The sequence below is a fragment of the Nerophis ophidion genome, linkage group LG10 (assembly GCF_033978795.1).
Source record: "Nerophis ophidion isolate RoL-2023_Sa linkage group LG10, RoL_Noph_v1.0, whole genome shotgun sequence".
Lineage (NCBI taxonomy): Eukaryota > Metazoa > Chordata > Actinopteri > Syngnathiformes > Syngnathidae > Nerophis > Nerophis ophidion.
The window spans coordinates 44,369,844-44,389,352 of record NC_084620.1 but is presented as its reverse complement, the minus strand read 5'-3'; the positions used below and the strand labels follow the sequence as shown (position 1 = coordinate 44,389,352).

At 37.6% G+C, this 19,509-nt stretch overlaps 1 protein-coding gene across 3 annotated transcripts in view; it reads left to right on the top strand.

Moving 5' to 3' along the window:
• The window catches only part of tp53 (tumor protein p53), a 26,917-nt gene extending 7,563 nt beyond the window's left edge, over window positions 1-19,354 (top strand). For 2 of the 3 annotated variants that reach the window (XM_061913864.1, XM_061913862.1), the window contains exons 6-10: window positions 9,630-9,739; window positions 9,833-9,945; window positions 16,737-16,828; window positions 16,914-16,984; window positions 17,270-17,657. In XM_061913864.1, the coding sequence (XP_061769848.1) occupies window positions 9,630-9,739; window positions 9,833-9,945; window positions 16,737-16,828; window positions 16,914-16,984; window positions 17,270-17,366 (483 nt within the window). In that variant the 3' untranslated portion in view covers window positions 17,367-17,657. Of the gene's footprint in view, window positions 1-9,629; window positions 9,740-9,832; window positions 9,946-16,736; window positions 16,829-16,913; window positions 16,985-17,269; window positions 17,658-19,081 lie in introns of those variants that run through there. The other variant, XM_061913863.1, reaches the window with a different exon arrangement.
• The last annotated feature ends 155 nt before the right edge of the window (window positions 19,355-19,509 follow it).

Genomic DNA, 19,509 nt, shown 5'->3' with positions numbered 1-19,509 from the left:
GTATGTGTATATATGTTTGTTTGTATGTATATGTGTTTATATATATGTGTATATGTATGTATGTATACATACATATATGTGTGCATATATGTATGTATATGTGTGTGTGTATATATGTATATATATATATATATGTATGTGTGTGTTTATATATATATGTATGTATGTATATTTGTGTATATATGTGTGTGTGTGTTTATGTATATATATATATATATGGATAGGAATATGTCTTTTGTGTATATATAGTAAAAGTTTTATATCTTTGAGTTCAATTTATAACAATGGGAGCAAAAACACAATATATATTAAATATGTGTGTATATGTATTATATACATTGTAGATTCCTAAAGTAGCCTTAGCTTGACACGCCTCTACTTTCTCCTTCACTCCGCTTGCTGCGGCAACAACAAACAAAACTCCAGACGTTCTTCTTCGTTTGTATGTTTTACTTGTGATCTTAATAATTCAAAACATAAAACAGTCACGATGTGGGAACAAATGAATGACAAAATAAAGAAAGTTTGTTGCAGTACGAGTTAGAAAAAGTATGAATGAAAATAAGTATGAGTGAGGTCAAAAAACCGTGTGGCTCGATTCCACTGCACCTGACTGTCATTACCCATGACACCTTGCGTCCAAAAACCACCTTGCCACACAGATCCTTCCGCCATATATGCAATTAAAACAGTTACATCATCGAATCATTTTGACAAATGTAATAATTACAATTAAAGTGAGCTTTATATAATTACTCTAAGCATTCAATATATACATTTTCCTATCATGCAAATGAAGTAAATAGTCCCCTCTTGGCTGAATAAACATAAAGCACCTTCCATAAAATGTAAATTAACTTAAACAGTATTTAGGCTCCTACATACATGTGTCCATATATATAATATATATCTGTATATATATGTATTTGTAATTTGTACATATATAAATCTATATATATGTATATGTGTATATTTACATGTATATTTATGTATGTATATTTATATATATATGTATGTATAAATGTATATTTATATATCTGTATGTGTATATCAATCAATCAATCAATCAATGTTTACTTATATAGCCCTAAATCACTAGTGTCTCAAAGGGCTGCACAAACCACAACACGAACCACTACGACATCCTCGGTAGGCCCACATAGGGGCAAGGAAAACTCACACCCAGTGGGACGTCGGTGACAATGATGACCCAGTGGGACGTCGGTGACAATGATGACTATGAGAACCTTGAAGAGGAGGAAAGCAATGGATGTCGAGCGGGTCTAACATGATACTGTGAAAGTTCAATCCATAATGGATCCAACACAGTCGCGAGAGTCTAGTTCTAAGCGGATCCAACACAGCAGCGAGAGTCCCGTTCACAGCGGAGCCAGCAGGAAACCATCACAAGCGGAGGCGGATCAGCTGCGCAGAAATGTCCCCAGCCGATACACAGGCAAACGGTACATGGCCACCGGATCGGACCGGACCCCCTCCACAAGGGAGAGTGGGACATTGGAGAAAAATAAAAGAAACGGCAGATCAACTGGTCTAAAAAGGGAGTTTATTTAAAGGCTACAGTATACAAATGAGTTTTAAGGTGAGACTTAAATGCTTCTACTGAGGTGGCATCTCGAACTGTTACCGGGAGGGCATTCCAGAGTACTGGAGCCCGAAATGAAACCGCTCTATAGCCCGCAGACTTTTTTTGGGCTTTGGGAATCACTAATAAGCCGGAGTCCTTTGAACGCAGATTTCCTGCCGGGACATATGGTACAATACAATCGGCAAGATAGGATGGAGCTAGACCGTGTAGTATTTTATACTTAAGTAGTAAAACCTTAAAGTCACATCTTAAGTGCACAGGAAGCCAGTGCAGGTGAACCAGTACAGGCGTAATGTGATTAAACTTTCTTGTTCTTGTCAAAAGTCTAGCAGCCGCATTTTGTACCAACTGTAATCTTTTAATGCTAGACATGGGGACACCCGAAAATAATACGTTACAGTAATCGAGGCGAGACGTAACAAACGCATGGATAATGATAGCAGCGTCTTTAGTGGACAGAATGGAGCGAATTTTAGCGATATTACGGAGATGAAAGAAGGCCGTTTTGGTAACGCTTTTAATGTGTGACTCAAAGGAGAGTTGGGTCAAAGATAATACCCAGATTCTTTACCGTGTCGGATTGTTTAATTGTTTGGTTGTCAAATGTTAGAGTTGTATTACTAAATAGAGTTCGGTGTCTAGCAGGACCGATAATCAGCATTTCCGTTTTTTTGTCGTTGAGTTGCAAAAAGTTAGGGGACATCCATTGTTTAATTTCATTAAGACACGCCTCCAGCTGACTACAATCCGGCGTGTTGGTCAGCTTTAGGGGCATGTAGAGTTGGGTGTCATCAGCATAACAGTGAAAGCTAACACCGTATTTGCGTATGATGTCACCTAGCGGCAGCTTGTATATGCTGAAGAGTGCAGGGCCAAGGACCGAACCCTGGGGAACTCCACACGTTACCTTAACGTAGTCCGAGGTCACATTGTTATGGGAGACGCACTGCATCCTATCATATGTATATTTATATATCTATATGTGCATATATATGTGTGTATATATTTATATATATGTATATATTTGTATATATATATATATACACATACATACTATATATATATATATCCATCCATCATCTTCCGCTTATCCGAGGTCGGGTCGCGGGGGCAACAGCCTAAGCAGGGAAACCCAGACTTCCCTCTCCCCAGCCACTTCGTCTAGCTCTTCCCGGGGGAATCCCGAGGCGTTCCCAGGCCAGCCGGGAGACATAGTCTTCCCAACGTGTCCTGGGTCTTCCCCGTGGCCTCCTACCGGTTGGACGTGCCCTAAACACCTCCCTAGTGAGGCGTTCGGGTGGCATCCTGACCAGATGCCCGAACCACCTCATCTGGTTCCTCTGGATGTGAAGGAGCAGCGGCTTTACTTTGAGTTCCTCCCGGATGGCAGAGCTTCTCACCCTATCTCTAAGGGAGAGACCCGCCACACGGCGGAGGAAACTCATTTCGGCCGCTTGTACCCGTGATCTTATCCTTTCGGTCATGACCCAAAGCTCATGACCATAGGTGAGGATGGGAACGTAGATCGACCGGTAAATTGAGAGCTTTGCCTTCCGGCTCAGCTCCTTCTTCACCACAACGGATCGGTACAACGTCCGCATTACTGAAGATGCCGCACCGATCCGCCTGTCGATCTCACGATCCACTCTTCCCTCACTCGTGAACAAGACTACTAGGTACTTGAATTCCTCCACTTGGGGCAGGGTCTCCTCCCCAAACCCGGAGATGGCACTCCACCCTTTTCCGGGCGAGAACCATGGACTCGGACTTGGAGGTGCTGATTCTCATTCCGGTCGCTTCACACTCGGCTGCGAACCGATCCAGCGAGAGCTGAAGATCCCGGTCAGATGAAGCCATCAGGACCACATCTTCTGCAAAAAGCAGAGACCTAATCCTGCAGTTACCAAACCGGAACCCCTCAACGCCTTGACTGCGCCTAGAAATTCTGTCCATAAAAGTTATGAACAGAATCGGTGACAAAGGACAGCCTTGGCGGAGTCCAACCCTCACTTCAAATGTGTTCGACTTACTGCCGGCAATGCGGACGAAGCTCTGGCACTGATCGTACAGGGAACGGACCGCCACAATAAGACAGTCCGGTACCCCATACTCTCTGAGCACTCCCCACAGGACTTCCCGAGGGACACGGTCGAATGCCTTCTCCAAGTCCACAAAGCACATGTAGACTGGTTGGGCAAACTCCCATGCACCCTCAAGAACCCTGCCGAGAGTATAGAGCTGGTCCACAGTTCCACGACCAGGACGAAAACCACACTGTTTATATATATATATATATATATATGTAAATATGTATACATACTATATATACATATATGTGTGTATATATACATATGTGCATATGTATATTTATGTGTGTATATATGTATATATTTATGTGTGTATATATGTATGTATTTATACATATCTGTATATAATACAGTGTTTCCCACAGGTCAGGCATCTATTTGTGGTGGGGGGGCGGGTGGTTGTTGGGGGGGGGGAGCGGCAGCGGCGGTGACGACCAAGAAGAACGCGGAGTTGGAATATAATTACAACACTTTATGTACATATTTATATAATATTTACATAGTTATATAATATGTAACTACAAGCTCCATTCACAGACAGGGTCCCATTGCTTTTATGAGCGAGTCAAAAGACGAAAAAAATAATATATATATATTTTTATTTTTATTTTTTAATTTGTGGCGGCCGTAATTCTTTCGTGGCGGGCCGCCACAAATTAATGAATGTGTGGGAAACCCTGTAATATATAAATCTCTATATATAAATGTATATGTGTAATTTTACATGTATGTAAATGTATATATGTAAATATATTTATATATATGTGTATATGTATATTTACATATGTATGTGTATATTTATATATATGTATGTGTGTGTATATATATATATATATATATATATATGTGTGCATATGTATATTTATGTGTGTAAACAGATATGTATGTGTATGTATTTATACATATTTTTATATATGTGCATATGAATGTGTGTGTGTGTGTGTGTGTATATATATATATATATATATATATATATATATATATATATATATATATATATATACATCTGCATATGTATTTTTATGTGTGTATATTAGGGGTGTAACGGTATACAAAAATTTCGGTTCGGTACGTACCTCGGTTCAGAGGTCACGGTTCGGTTCATTTTCGGTACAGTAAAAAAACAACAAAATATAAATTTTTTGATTATTTATTTAACAAATTTGCTAAATCTTCCACCAAAAACATTTTTCTTAGTGGAATATTTGATGTGAAGTAATCAGAAACTTGGATAGGTCAATAATTCATAATAACATTGATTTTGATTCAATATTATGTTTTGAGCAATGACAGTTTGAAAGAAAAAAAAACAGCTTTGTTTTATTAGTCAACGTTGCAACCTTTCTGAATTACATTTAGCCTTTAGGCTTTTTTATTTCACTTTTGTTTATGTTTTTGTTTATTTTAATAGTATTTTCAGTCCATCATATACCCTGATTGCTATATGCTAGCATGCTGTGTGTTGTCGTTTTTTTGATTGATTGAAACTTTTATTAGTAGATTGCACAGTACAGTACATATTCCATACAATTGACCACTAAATGGTAACACTTGAATAAGTTTTTGAACTTAAATCAATTCATGGTGCGCTACTTAATATCTCCGTGACGTTTGCAGTTTACCTCCGAACCGAACCGAAACCCCCGTACCGAAATGGTTCATTACAAATACACGTACCGTTACACCCCTAGTGTATATAGATATGTATGTGTATATATGTGCATTAGGGGTATAACGGTACACAAAAATTTCGGTTCGGTGCGTACCTCGGTTTAGAGGTCACGGTTCGGTTCATTTTCGGTACAGTGAGAAAACAACAAAATATAAATGTTTTGGTTATTTATTTACCAAATTTGTAAACAATGGCATAACATACATATACTCACAGGGTCCATTGCCAGGGTTAATACATATATAACATATAAAATAAAAACTAAATAAGTTAAGGCTCAGAATGGTTTCTTAACAAAAAAAATGTACGTATAAAGTGCTTTTTTTGATTGATTGATTGATTGATTGAGGCTTTTATTAGTAAACTGTACAGTACAGTACATATTCCGTACAATTGAGCACTAAATGCTAACACCCCAATATGTTTTTCAACTTGTTTAAGTCGGGGTCCACGTTCATCAACACCGCCCGCCGTTTTTTGTAGACATGTTCCATAAATAATGATGTTAAAGATTTCTTTTTTTGTGAAGAAATGTTTAGAATGAAGTTCACAAATCCAGATGGATCTCATTTACAATCCTCAAAGAGGGCACTTTAAGTTGATGATTACTTCTATTTGTATAAATCTTTATTTATAATTGAAACACTTGTTTATTTTTCAACAAGTTTTTAGTTATTTGTATATCTTTCTTTCCAAATAGTTCATGAAAGACAACTACAAATGAGCAAAATTTTGCACTGTTATACAATTTAATAAATCAGAAACTGATGACATAGTGCTTTATTTTACTTCTTAATCTTTTTTTCAACCAAAATGCTTTGCTGTGATTAGGGGTTACTTGAATTAAAAAAATGTTCACTTGGGGTACATCACTGAAAAAAGGCTGAGAACCACTGTGTTATGAGAGTAGCGTGTGTGTGGCCCTTTATTATGTGACGCATGTGACGTCAGTCAGTGTGTGAGCGAGCGAGGTGAGGGACCTTAGCGCGAGTGCGGCTGGTGTTTTGTTGGATTGGCTGTGTGCAAGACTTCAATAAAGCCACGATTTGCAACTAATAGCTGGACTCTTCATTTACCCTGGTGTCCGGAGCTGTGGAGACCCACTGCCGGGTAGAGTGAAGGGTTGTGCGCGCAAGGGAGACACTATGGGAGCCGGAAGCAGGAAAGGCGCAACACATGTTTGACGTGTTGTCAGAAGCAGCTGCTGAACAATCATCCGTCCTCCATTGTTGTATCGCGCAGCCCAAGTGTTCCCAAACGGGAGATCTTAACGAGGCAGGAGGGTCTTCCAGCTCTGGTTTTAACATGTTGTCCTAGCCCGGTCGCTGCTAGCATGTACTTGTTCGGTACACCTCCGAGCCGAACCGAAACCCCCGTACCGAAACGGTTCGATACAAATACACGTACCGTTACACCCCTAATGTGCGTATATTCCCCTATTTTGTCACTATATTAGTGGCAAATATATATGACATCATCATATATATGACATGATCATTTTGATTTGTAATGATGTATGCATTTTCATTAAACCATCAAAACAGTATTGATAATAGCACATGCGTGAAGTAGACATTATTGTCGGTAGTAATGTCAAAATAATCAGGTTAGATTACACTGACTTAACACATTTAGCTGAACTGCACCAACCAATTTTGTCAAGAGGAGTGGTCAAAAATTCCACCAGAAGCTTGCCAGAAGATTGTGGATGGTTACCAAAAGTGCCTTGTTGCGGTGAAACTTGCCAAGGGACATGGAACCAAATATTAACATTGCTGTATGTATACTTTGGTGACATTTTCAGTAGACCCATAATAAATCCATAAAAAGAACCAAACTTCATGAATGTTTTTTGTGACCAACAAGTATGTGCCCCAATCACTCTCTCACAAAAAAATAAGAATTGTAGAAATTATTGGAAAGTCAAGACAGCCATGACCTTATGTTCTTTACAAGTTTATGTTAACTTTTGAACACAACTGTTTGTACATATGTGTATGTACATACAGTTGTGGTCAAAAGTATGTATGTATGTATGTATATATATATATATATATATATATATATATATATATATACATACTTCTGTATGTACATATATGTGCATATGTATGTGTGTGCATATATATATGCATATGTATGTGTGTGCATATATATATATACTTCTGTATGCACATATATGTGCATATGTATGTGTGCATATATATATGCATATGTATGTGTGTGCATATATATATATATATATATATATGTGTATGTATGTATGTATGTATGTGCATATTTATATATATATATATATATACAGTATACATATATATGTGTGTGTGTGTATGAATATGTGCATATATATGTATGTACATATATGTGCATATATATGTATGTACATATATGTGTGTATATATATATGTATGTGTCCATATATAGGTATGTACATATATGTGCATACATACAGTCGTGGTCAGAATTTTACATACACTTGTGAAGGACATAATGTCATGGCTGTCTTGCGTTTCCAATAATTTCTACAACTGTAATTTTTTGTGATAGAGTGAGTGGAGCACATACTTTTTTGTCACAAAAAACATTCTTGAAGTTTGGTTCTTTTTTTAATTTATTATGGGTCTACTGAAAATGTGACCAAATCTGCTGGGTCAAATGTATACATACAGCAACATACATTATCAATTTTAGTGATGTGGAAAAGTTATAATCAAATCAAATTAGCTTCATGGCATAGCCTCTTAACTTCATGTGAGTGATTATGATTGACGACACCTGTTGACTTCTCTGAGACCATTTAAATAGGGCTCATGTGATGTAGTCATTAAACGTGACAATGGGAAAGTTAAAGGAACTCAGCACAGATCTGAAATAACGAAATATTGACTTGAAGAAGTCAGTCACTTGGAGCCATTTCAAAGCAGCTTAAAGTCCCAAGAGCAACTGTGCAAACAGTTTTTCGTAAGGAAAAAGTGCATGGCACAGTTTTGTCACTGCCACGATCAAGAAGAAAACGCAAGCTATCACCTGCTACTGAGAAAAAATTGGTCAGGATGATCAAGAGTCAACCGAGAACCACAAAAAAGCAGGTCTGCAACGAATTGGAAAATGCTGTAACACGGGTGTCAGTGTCCACAGTCAAGCGTGTTTTGCATCACCATGGTCTGAGGCTACCATGCAAGAAGGAAGCCCTTGCTCCAGAAGCGACACCTTTTAATGCTTTATTATGGGTCTACTGAAAAAGTGACCAAATCTGACTATTAAGGGTGGAGCGGTACACAAAAATTTTGGTTCGGTATGTACCTCGGTTCATTTTCGGTACAGTAAGAAAACAACAAAATATACATTTTTTGGTTATTTATTTACCAAATTTGTAAACAATGGCTCTATCCTTTTAACATTGGGAACACTATAAGAATTCTGCCCACGTTAATCCACATTAAACTGCCTCAAGTTGTTGCTTTGATTAAATAAAATGACAAAACTTTTCTTCTACATATAAAAAGTGCAACATTAAACAGTTTCAGGTCAACTCATGCTTAATTTATTACAGCATTTGGGAAGCCTGTAAGTTGATTTTTATTATGTAAATGTTATATTTTTGTCTGTCTACTACATTACTTATGATTAATGTAACTATAGCTGAAAAATAGTACAATAGCAATTGGAGACTATTCATCCCTGAACACCATGGAGTTCAAGTGAAATAACAGACAGACAGGGCTTTGATGCACCTAACGCACACACACACAAACAGCAAAATGAGCTAATTAACCTTCACCTCAAGCCAGGACTGCGAGCGAGCTGAGCTGCAGTTTAGGTTTCTAGAACGTCAACGGGCTCATAGTGATGTAACTACAACGTTGACTGGGAGGTGTTTATTATAATTTGGGGAGCGTACGCTGTCTTATTCTCACCTGCTAAACACATATCTGCTCGACGCTAAAGCATTGACTACGTGCGCTCTGAATACGCACTGCTGATTGGCTGTTATCGCTTTGTATGTAACCAATCAGATGGTTGTGTGGGGGGGACAATGCCGGGTGCTGACACAGAGGCAGAAAAAGCAAAGCAGTTTGTTAAGACTTTAGCTTAGAAACTCGTTCGGTACACCCCCATACCGAACCAAAACAGTTCAATACACGTACCGTTACACCTCTAATATCTATATATAATTAATATTAATATTTACATTATTGTTTTTGTAGTAACCATTACTTTCATTTATAAATATTTTTACCTGCTTAAATCTTTTTTGTTTTAGCTTGGATCTGAGATGACCACTATACTTCTCAGCTACATGTGTAACAGTTCATGCATGGGGGGCATGAACCGCAGGCCAATCCTCACCATCATGACCCTTGAGACCCCTGAGTAAGTGCTCAGTTTCTCAGCTTTGTATTTCATTGTCTAGTAACTCCAGCCTTGCCCAGGCCTCTAACAAACAGATTTTGTCTTTCATTCCAGTGGCATTGCATTGGGTCGCAGATGTTTTGAGGTGCGTGTTTGTGCCTGTCCGGGCCGCGACCGCAAAATTGAGGAGGAGAACGCTTCCAAGGTGGACAACGTGGCCAAACGAAGTAGGTGTTGAAAGTGCATTTCTTGAAAAAACAAGCAGACACCAAGGCACGGAAAAACGGTCCTTAAGTTAGTAAACAAAAGCCCCCCCAAAATATCAAGGTCCTGAGTTAATTATTTGATGTTTGCTGAACTGTGAGCATGGTACACTAAGGTCCGGCAAGATTGTTAACGTCTAACAAGCCAACCTATAATGTGATGTCATGTTTGATGGTAGTCGTCTTTTGCACAAAGTGCCTCAGGTAAAGCTGAAGATAATACAAAACATTCCAAGGTAATCTTTTGATGCTTTCTGAAGTTATCCAGCACAGGTTATGCTAAGGTCTTTCATCCAGCATTAAGTGAAGCTTGGTTGTCCTATTTAAAAAAAATTAAGCTAAATACAGGCATTTGAAATTTCCGCAAAAACATGGAATTGGCGTTTTTGAACAATAATTTTCTTGTCAAAATATCTTTCTTGCTTTTTTTTAATGAAATATCAAAAAAATAGGATCCAGCCAAAATTTGTTGAACGCTTGCCTCAGCCACGGTTACTCAGCTGTTGTTCTTGCCTCAACGCCGCACTGAACTGCTGGAGAGGGAGACAATCGGGGGCGCCGGAACAAGCTTTCTGGTTTGCATCATCGAGCCTGCTTACTTGTCACCTGCGTTCGCTCTCCAAGCCACGTTGACAGATTTTTACTTTGCTGCTAATCATATTTGGATGATTACAATCCGAACACTGTTAGTTCCGGAGCAGTTGTAGTTCTAGAGCATTTAGGAGTAGCTATCGAGAAGTTATATTTTGACGTGACGGATATAAAGAATGTGAAAAAAAAATCCAGGAATTCACATTGTAGGAATTTTAAAGAATTTATTTTGTAAATCATTTGGTCACTTCAAACAAAAAAGATCTCTGGCTCTCACAGACTTGTAACTTCTTCTTTAAGAAACTCTTCTGTCCTCCACTCGTTACCTGTATAATTGGAACCTGTTTGAACTTGTTATCTGTATAAAAGACACCTGTCTACAGCCTCAAACAGTCAGACTCCAAACTCCACTATGGCCAAGACCAAAGAGCTGTCGAAGGACACCAGGAAAATAATTGTAGACCTGCACCAGACTGGGAAGAGTGAATCTACAATAGGAAAGCAGCTTTGGTGTGAAAAAATCAACTGTGGGAGCAATTATCAGAAAATGGAAGACATACAAGACCACTGATAATCTCCCTCGATCTGGGACTCCATGCATGATCTCATCCCGTGGGTTCAAAATGATCATGAGAACGGTGAGCAAAAATCCCAGAACCACAGGGGTGGGGGGACCTGGTGAATGACCTGCAGAGAGCTGGGACCAAAGTAACAAAGGTTACCATCAGTAACACACTACGATGACAGGGAATGAAATCCTGCAGTGCCAGACGTGTCCCCCCGCTTAAGCCAGTAAATGTCCAGGCCCGTCTGAAGTTTACCAGTGAGCACATGGATGAAACAGCAGAGAATTGGGAGAATGTCATGTGGTATAAACTCAACTCGTGATGACAATGATCCCAAACACACCGCCCAGGCAACAAAGGAGTGGCTCCGTAAGAAGCATTTGAAAGTCCTGGAGTGGCCTAGCCAGTCTCCAGACCTCAACCCCATAGAAAATCTGTGGAGGGGTTTGAAAGTCCGTGTTGCTCAATGCTCTTGAGAAGATCTGCATAGAGGAATGGGCCAAAATACCAGCTACTGTGTGTGCAAACCTGATAAAGACCTATAGTAATCGTTTGACCTCTTTTATTGCCAACAAAGGTTATATTACAAAGTATTGAGTTGAATTTTTGTTATGGACCAAATACTTATTTTCCACCATAATTTACAAATAAATTATTTAAAATTCCTACAATGTGAATTCCTGGATTTTTTTTTCACATTCTGTCTCTCACAGTTGAAGTGTACCTATGCTGAAAATTACAGACCTCTGTCGTCATTTTAAGTGGGAGAACTTGCACAATCGGTGGCTGACTAAATACTTTTATGCCCCACTGTATGTGTGTGTGTGTGTGTGTGTGTGTGTGTGTGTGTGTGTATATATATGTATGTATGTATATATATATATATATATATATATATATATATATAAAACCCCATTTCCATATGAGTTGGGAACTTATGTTAGTTGTAAATATAAACGGAATACAATGATTTGCAAATCCTTTTCAACCCATATTCAATTGAATGCACTACAAAGACAAGATATTTGATGTTCAAACTCATAAACTTTATTTTTTTTTGCAAATAATAATTAACTTGGAATTTCATGGCTGCAACACGTGCCAAACTAGTTGGGAAAGGGCATGTTCACCACTGTGTTACATTACCTTTTCTTTTAACAACACTCAATAAACGTTTGGGAACTGAGGAAACTAATTGTTGAAGCTTTGAAAGTGTAATTCTTTCCCATTCTTGTTTTATGTAGAGCTTTAGTGATTCAACAGTCCGGGGTCTCCGCTGTCGTATTTTACGCTTCATAATGCGCCACACATTTTCGATGGTAGACAGGTCTGGAATGCCAGGAAAGTACCCGCACTCTTTTTTTACGAATCCACGCTGTTGTTACACGTGCTGAATTTGGCTTGGCAGTGTCTTGTTGAAATAAGCAGGGGCGTCCATGAAAAAGATGGCAGCATATGTTGTTCCAAAACCTGTATGTATCTTTCAGCATTAATGGTGCCTTCCCAGATGTGTAAGTTACCCATGCCTTGGGCACACAATCTGGATGGCTCTTTTTCTCTTTGTTTCGGAGGACACGACGAACAGTTTTAAAAAACAATTTGAAATGTGGACCCGTCAGACCACAGAATACTTTTCCTCTTTGCATCAGTCCATCTTAGATGATCTCGGGCCCAGAGAAGCCGGCGGCGTTTTTGGATGTTGTTGATAAGTGGCTTTCGCTTTGCATAGTAGAGCTTTAACTTGCACTTACAGATGTAGCGACAAACTGTATTTAGGTACAGTGGTTTTCTGACATGTTCCTGAGCCCATGTGGTGATATCCTTTAGAGATTGATGTCGGTTTTTAATTCAGTGCCGTCTGAGGGATCAAAGGTCACGGTCATTCAATGTTGGTTTCCGGCCATGACGCTTACGTGGAGTGATTTCTCCAGATTCTCTGAAACTTTTGATGATATTATGGACCGTATATGTTGAAATCCCTAAATTTCTTGCAATTGCACTTTGAGAAACGTTGTTCTTAAACTGTTTGACTATTTGCTCACGCAGTTGTGGACAAAGGGGTGTACCTCGCCCCATCCTTTCATGTGAAAGACTGAGCATTTTTTGGAAAGCTGCTTTTATACCCAATCATGGCACCCACCTGTTCCCAATTAGCCTGCACACCTGTTGAATGTTCCAAATAAGTGTTTGAAGAGCATTCCTCAACTTTATCAGTTTTTATTGCCACCCTTACCAACTTCTTTGTCCCGTGTTGCTGGCATCAAATTCTAAAGTTAATGATTATTTGCAAAAAAAAAATGTTTATCAGTTTGAACATAAAATACGTTGTCTTTGTAGCATTTTCAACTGAATATGGGTTGAAAATGATTTGTAAATAATTGTATTCCGTTTATATTTACATCTAACACAATTTCCCAACTCATATGGAAACGGGGTTTGTACATACATGCATATATATATATATATATATATATATATATATATATGTATATATGTGTGTGTGTGTGTGTATTTATATACACACACACACATATATATATATATATATATATATATATATATATATATTAGGGGTGGGCAAATTAACTCTTTAATTACGAGTTAACTCATCAATCTATTAACGCTGACAATTATTTTATCGCACATTTGCTTATGTTGTTTACATGCTTTTATTTTGTTAACGCCTTTTCTTAACAAGATGGCGTCGCCCGGATGTTCTTCGGTGTCAAGGGGCTCTTGGTAAAGATGGAACATGGCAAAATACCGGACAATTCTGCAAATTTCATGGCCGGCTTACACCGTGGTCACTCCAGGATCACTTACTACCGCCAGACAATTCTGGATGTGGATACATCGGGCCGTTTTGGACTGAATGACGCGTGCTTGCTAAACCGGCTAGCTAGCATGGGAATATTTCGCCGGTTACATCCAGCGGCCTGTGAAGCAGCGGAGTATATGTGTTGTCTGTCTATTTATGAATAATGTAGACGAGAAGTGTTGGATGAGTTCTTAACGTTTGCTTTCAGAGCGTGCATATCACAACATACAAGATGCTGTCATGTTGCATGCTGGGTAGGGTAGTTCTTTTTTTCCCTGGCTCATAATATCACAATATAGTACCATGTATATGCGTTCAGTTTATCAAAGCACCAAGCAAACAATCGGAAAATTCCCATCATATCAATTCCTAGATATGGTCATAATTATTTTAAGTGCACTACGCAGAATAAACACAACATTATTAATATTGCTACTACGGATAATTTGATCAGAAATTCCCTAAAACAGCCCACTACCTATAATATAGTTTTTTTAAACATAAGATCCCTGATAAAAAAATGTTTCTGCTGTTACCTCAGAAATTGCCTGTTCAGATGTTATGATTGTGGCTCAGGGATTTGTATGTAGATTATATTTATTTTCCATAACAAACAGGATAATTTAAATACCCTGGCCGTGGCAATAAGCTTAAATGTTTGTATTAACATTTTTTGAGTTGATTTTCATAAAATATGCTATTTAACTGCGACTGTTTAACAATGACTGATTTAAATTGTGTTTGTCGTAAGTGATCCCGGAGTGACCACGCTATAAGCCAGCCATGAAATTTGCAGAATTGTCCGGTATTTTTGCCAAATGTTCCATCTTTACCAAGAGCCCCTTGACGCCGGGCGACGCCATCTTGTTAAGAAAAGGCGTTAACAAAATAAAAGCATGTAAACAACATACGCAAATGTGTGATAAAATAATTGTCGGCGTTAATAGATTGATGAGTTGATGAGTTAACTCATAATTAACGCATTCATTTGCCCACCCCTAATATATATATATATATATATATATATGTATATATATATATATATATATATATATATATATGTGTTTGTGTACAAACCCAAACTTCATCTATCTAGATAGATAGATAAGGGCTGGGCGATATATATATATCGTGATATTCGAGTATACGTTCTAACGCAGTTGCTTTTAGCTGCGGGCATTACACTTACAGGCGTTTCTCACTCTTTCCTGTCTCTCATTCTCACAGAGACATTAAAGAAGCGCGCCTTCTTACATACGTCACATACTGTCGCGCGCGCAACAGCATATGCCCTCGCAGAGCAGAGAGGTAGCGGCATGGGTAACGTTAGTTGTAATGCTAGCGGTGCGAGTAGTAATACAAGAGAAAGAAGGTGCAAATCTGGTAACAAATGAAGAAAGAATAATTAATTCCGAAGAAAAACAGCATGGGATCCATCGTCTGGCGGTGGTTTGACTTTAAGCTGGAAAATGTTGAACTATAATATGTCAAGTATGCAGCAAAAGCATTGCTACAAAAAGTAGCATCACTGCTAACGTGTAGCATCATTTGAAAAGTCACCGATAGAGAATGAAGAGTGCTTGAAACTCAACATCTTGGCAATCATTTCCACATCAACACTGAATGAAAAAAAATTGTCAACAGAAGGAGATAACGTCCACAGTAACTTACCACATCGCGAAGGACATACACTATTTGATTTCCTATTATGCAGCTCATTTTTATTTGACAGTTTTTAAATATCTTGTGTAACGTCATGCACAAAAGTGCACTTTATTTGTTTTAAGCTATTGTAGTGGCGTTCTGTACAAAAAGTGCACTTTAATTTTGTGTTGTTTTGATATGTCATCTTTGTGACATCATGCATAAAAGTGCGCTAATAGTTTGTTTTTAAAATGTTTCTGACAAATTTGCACTTTCTGTTTTGGAAATTACACGAATGTGTCTTGCACTGCTTAATAAATGTTTGATAAATACAGTTGTGGTAAATTGACTTTGTTGTGATTTCCCTCTCTGCATGAAAGTTTAAAATTAGCATATATTAATGCAGTACGAACAAGAATGTTTTATTGTAGACACATAGAATCATCATACTGCTGTGATTATATGCATCAAGTGTTAATTCAAGGCTAAAGCAAAACATCGAGATATACTGTATGTATATCAGTGGCAGCTGCTGGTCTTTCAATTAGGGGAAACTTTTTTTCAGCTACAATTGGACATCTCTGTTCTAGAGCATTTATTAGTAGCCGGCGAGAAGTTATATTTTTGATGTGACGGATAAGCGAAAGAAAACGGATGGATGGATGAATGGATTTAAACAGAGGTCTTAACAGTGGAAGTATATTACCTGATGGAGTGTGGCTATAGACCTAGTGACCATTTTCCAGTTCTATGTATTCTTTTTATAGAATTTATATGACATTTTTAATAATAATGTTAGAAAATGATCTACTACAAAACAAAAAACTATTTGGTACATGACATGGGACATGTAAGTGTCAAAAAGGTTGGTAGATGAGAATAAATGTAAAGGTCAAATATAGTGTACAAATCCACCCTACTGCAGGAATTGTAGTCTTGATTTTCTAATTGTTGTTTCAGGGCTTGCATGCATGCAGAAACCGCCACTTTTTTGTTTGTTTTCCTCTTTTTCTTCTCAAAGTGTGCGCACAGGCCTGTAAAAAAAAAAGTTTTTTCTGAAATTGAATTGATGTGCACATCTAATGCCCGCGACCGGTTCAAAGGTTGCTCACCTTTGTCGTTGTTCATTTTCACAGAGAGCTCCTCGTGCAGCTCTGCCGCCCGCCTGAAGAAGCCTAGGACCACCTCTAGTGCTGAAGAGGAGGACAAGGACATCTACCGTCTGGAAGTACGTCCGGACAAGTGGAGGATCCTATTCAGAATGTCGCTAATCAATGCCCCCTTTATTCTATAATGTGCCATTTTTAACACAGATTTGTGGCCGTGAACGTTATGAAATGTTGAAGAAAATCAACGACGGCCTGGAGCTGCTTGACAAGCAAGGGTAAGACCCACAATTGATATTTTTAATGAGTATTTTACTTGAATTTTAAGAAAAACTACCACCAATTAATAATTTACAAACGACCCATTTACTTTAGGAAAGCTTCCTTTTGTGTGTGCGCGCATGATATATATTACACACATCTATATTATATAGACATGTCTATATGTAAATATAGACATGTACAATATGTATGTATATATATATATATATATATATACTTAAATATTTATTTTTTAAATAAATTATGTTTCATAATATTTTGTGTTTTGTTTTCTGTCTCAGAAAAACAAAGTCGCCAGTGATTGTAAAAACAGAGGTTCCACTGCCTTCCAACGGGAAGCGCCTTTTGCTGAAAGAACCACGAAGTGACACAGAATAACAAGAAAAAAGGTCTGATTGTTCACTTCAAAATCACATAAAGCAAAAAAAAAAAACAAGCATATTGTAACTGTTATTTTTCTACTTTTTTATGCTTTTTGACCAAATCATGCATGGAATGGAATGTGCATTCTGCTTTTGTTATTTTTTTTATTTTTTTTATAATTCTCCCTTAGCGCCCTCTATTGGACATACTGCTACATTTCATGTCATAGGCTTTTTTTTGGAAAATGTTAAAACATCTCATTTGTAAAAGGGCATATGTCTATCAAATAAAAAAAATCTTATATCATGGTGTTTATTCTCTTGCACCAATGGCTGTGTGTTGATATATTTTAGACAAATTTTAATGATCCACAAGGGAAATTGATCCACACAGTAGCTCAGTTACAAAAGATGCGAAAGGGTAAGGATGTGAAATATTAACGTACACAAGGGCAAAAAAAGAGGGCGTAAACAGAAGGTATAAAGTGGACTAAAAATGTACTATAGTAGCAATATAACATATATGTAATATTTACATACTATACCTACAGTATATAATATATACTGATAAATTATTATTTTATATAATATATACAATATATAACAAATCCCTGGAAAGATAAGTGATAAAAAAAACAAGAAAAGTTAAGAAGAATACCAAGAATAAAGTAAAATGAAGGAAGTCAAAAGAGCTACTGTGATGTGCTGCCACGCTTTCAGGCGCACGTGACATCAAAGGGGGACTTTGATTTGGGACTTGAGGGGACTGCACACTGTTGACATAGTACCATAAATCTTTTTTCAGCATTGACCATTTAATAGATCAAATATTGTAAAGTACAATGAGTGATGTACAGTACTCACTTCTTATTTATACAGTATAGCGCGTTTCATACACCAGGTTGTTCAATGTGCCTTTACTTGACTAATCAATATGGAAAAGCATTTTGGAACAAATACATTTAAAAAAGTACTGAATTAAATTGACTAAAAAAACATACTGTGCAAATGAAAAAATTGAAAATGATTTAAAAATACTTTTTTAAAGTTCTAGGGAAAACCTGTGTTTAAGAACATTCCCATATATTGGGCTGACTTCACTTTTATTGGCAGCTTAATTTGTATGCAGCATAACAACTGCTAAATGCTGCTTCATCGTGTTTGCTTTGAACTGGTTCATCCAGTTGTTAGTTCTAAGCCGTGACATTGCACTTAAAATGGACTTGTCATTGGAACACGCTGCTAGATATAATTGTGTGGAATCTGCACAACTATAATAGTCAACATTAAAATGTAGGCTTTGACCCGAAGGTAGCATATATAGACTGAACAAAAGGGGTCCAAAAACGGACGCCCTATGTCATGGCCATTTGATGGCATTCAAAACTTCCAATGGTCACAAAAAAAACTCCTCTCCTGCACATATAGGACTATCTGTTATAATGAGTCATTTCCAACCTATTCAAGGTTTTTTCTACAGTACTAAAAGAAGCACTGAGGTCCAATAATACTTGAACTGACACAAGTCAGTGTTCAACCGTCCTATCCTTTAGCACGAATGGGAGCATATTCTGTACTGTGATGATATCAGGAACCTGATTAAATTGTCTATTTGAGTTGAAGTAATTGCAGAGTTGATTAAAAATCTCAACAATCTTAGCCATGAAGAGGATTTTTGAGATGGTCTATAGTGTTCTAACATACAAACATCCAGTGTTCTCTTTTTTTTAGATGTACGCGTGAAGGCAGCTACTTTCAGGGGTTTAGAAAACTTGCCAGGCTCATGAAAGTCATTGATTATTTGCTGCGGATCAGTTGGCACAGACTTCACAATACTTTTGAAGACGTCAAGACCGCTACTTGATGAATTACGTTGCCGAGACAGTTGTTGGTCAACTATGAAGATATGACAAGGTAATTGATAGAGGTTGGGGAAGTAATACATTTTTATATGCATCGCAATTTGGACATGGATGATTATAAAATCGAATAGTAAGCATCAATAATCTTTTTATTTATTGTAAATAAAGTAACGCAGGCAGTTCTAAAATTTGGCAGACTGCAGCTCCTTTACTATCGGGCACTTATGGTCCAGTTTTGCACACATTTCTATTTAACGGTTTCTTAAAGTTCCAAGTGATTAAACGCTTCTTTAGTGA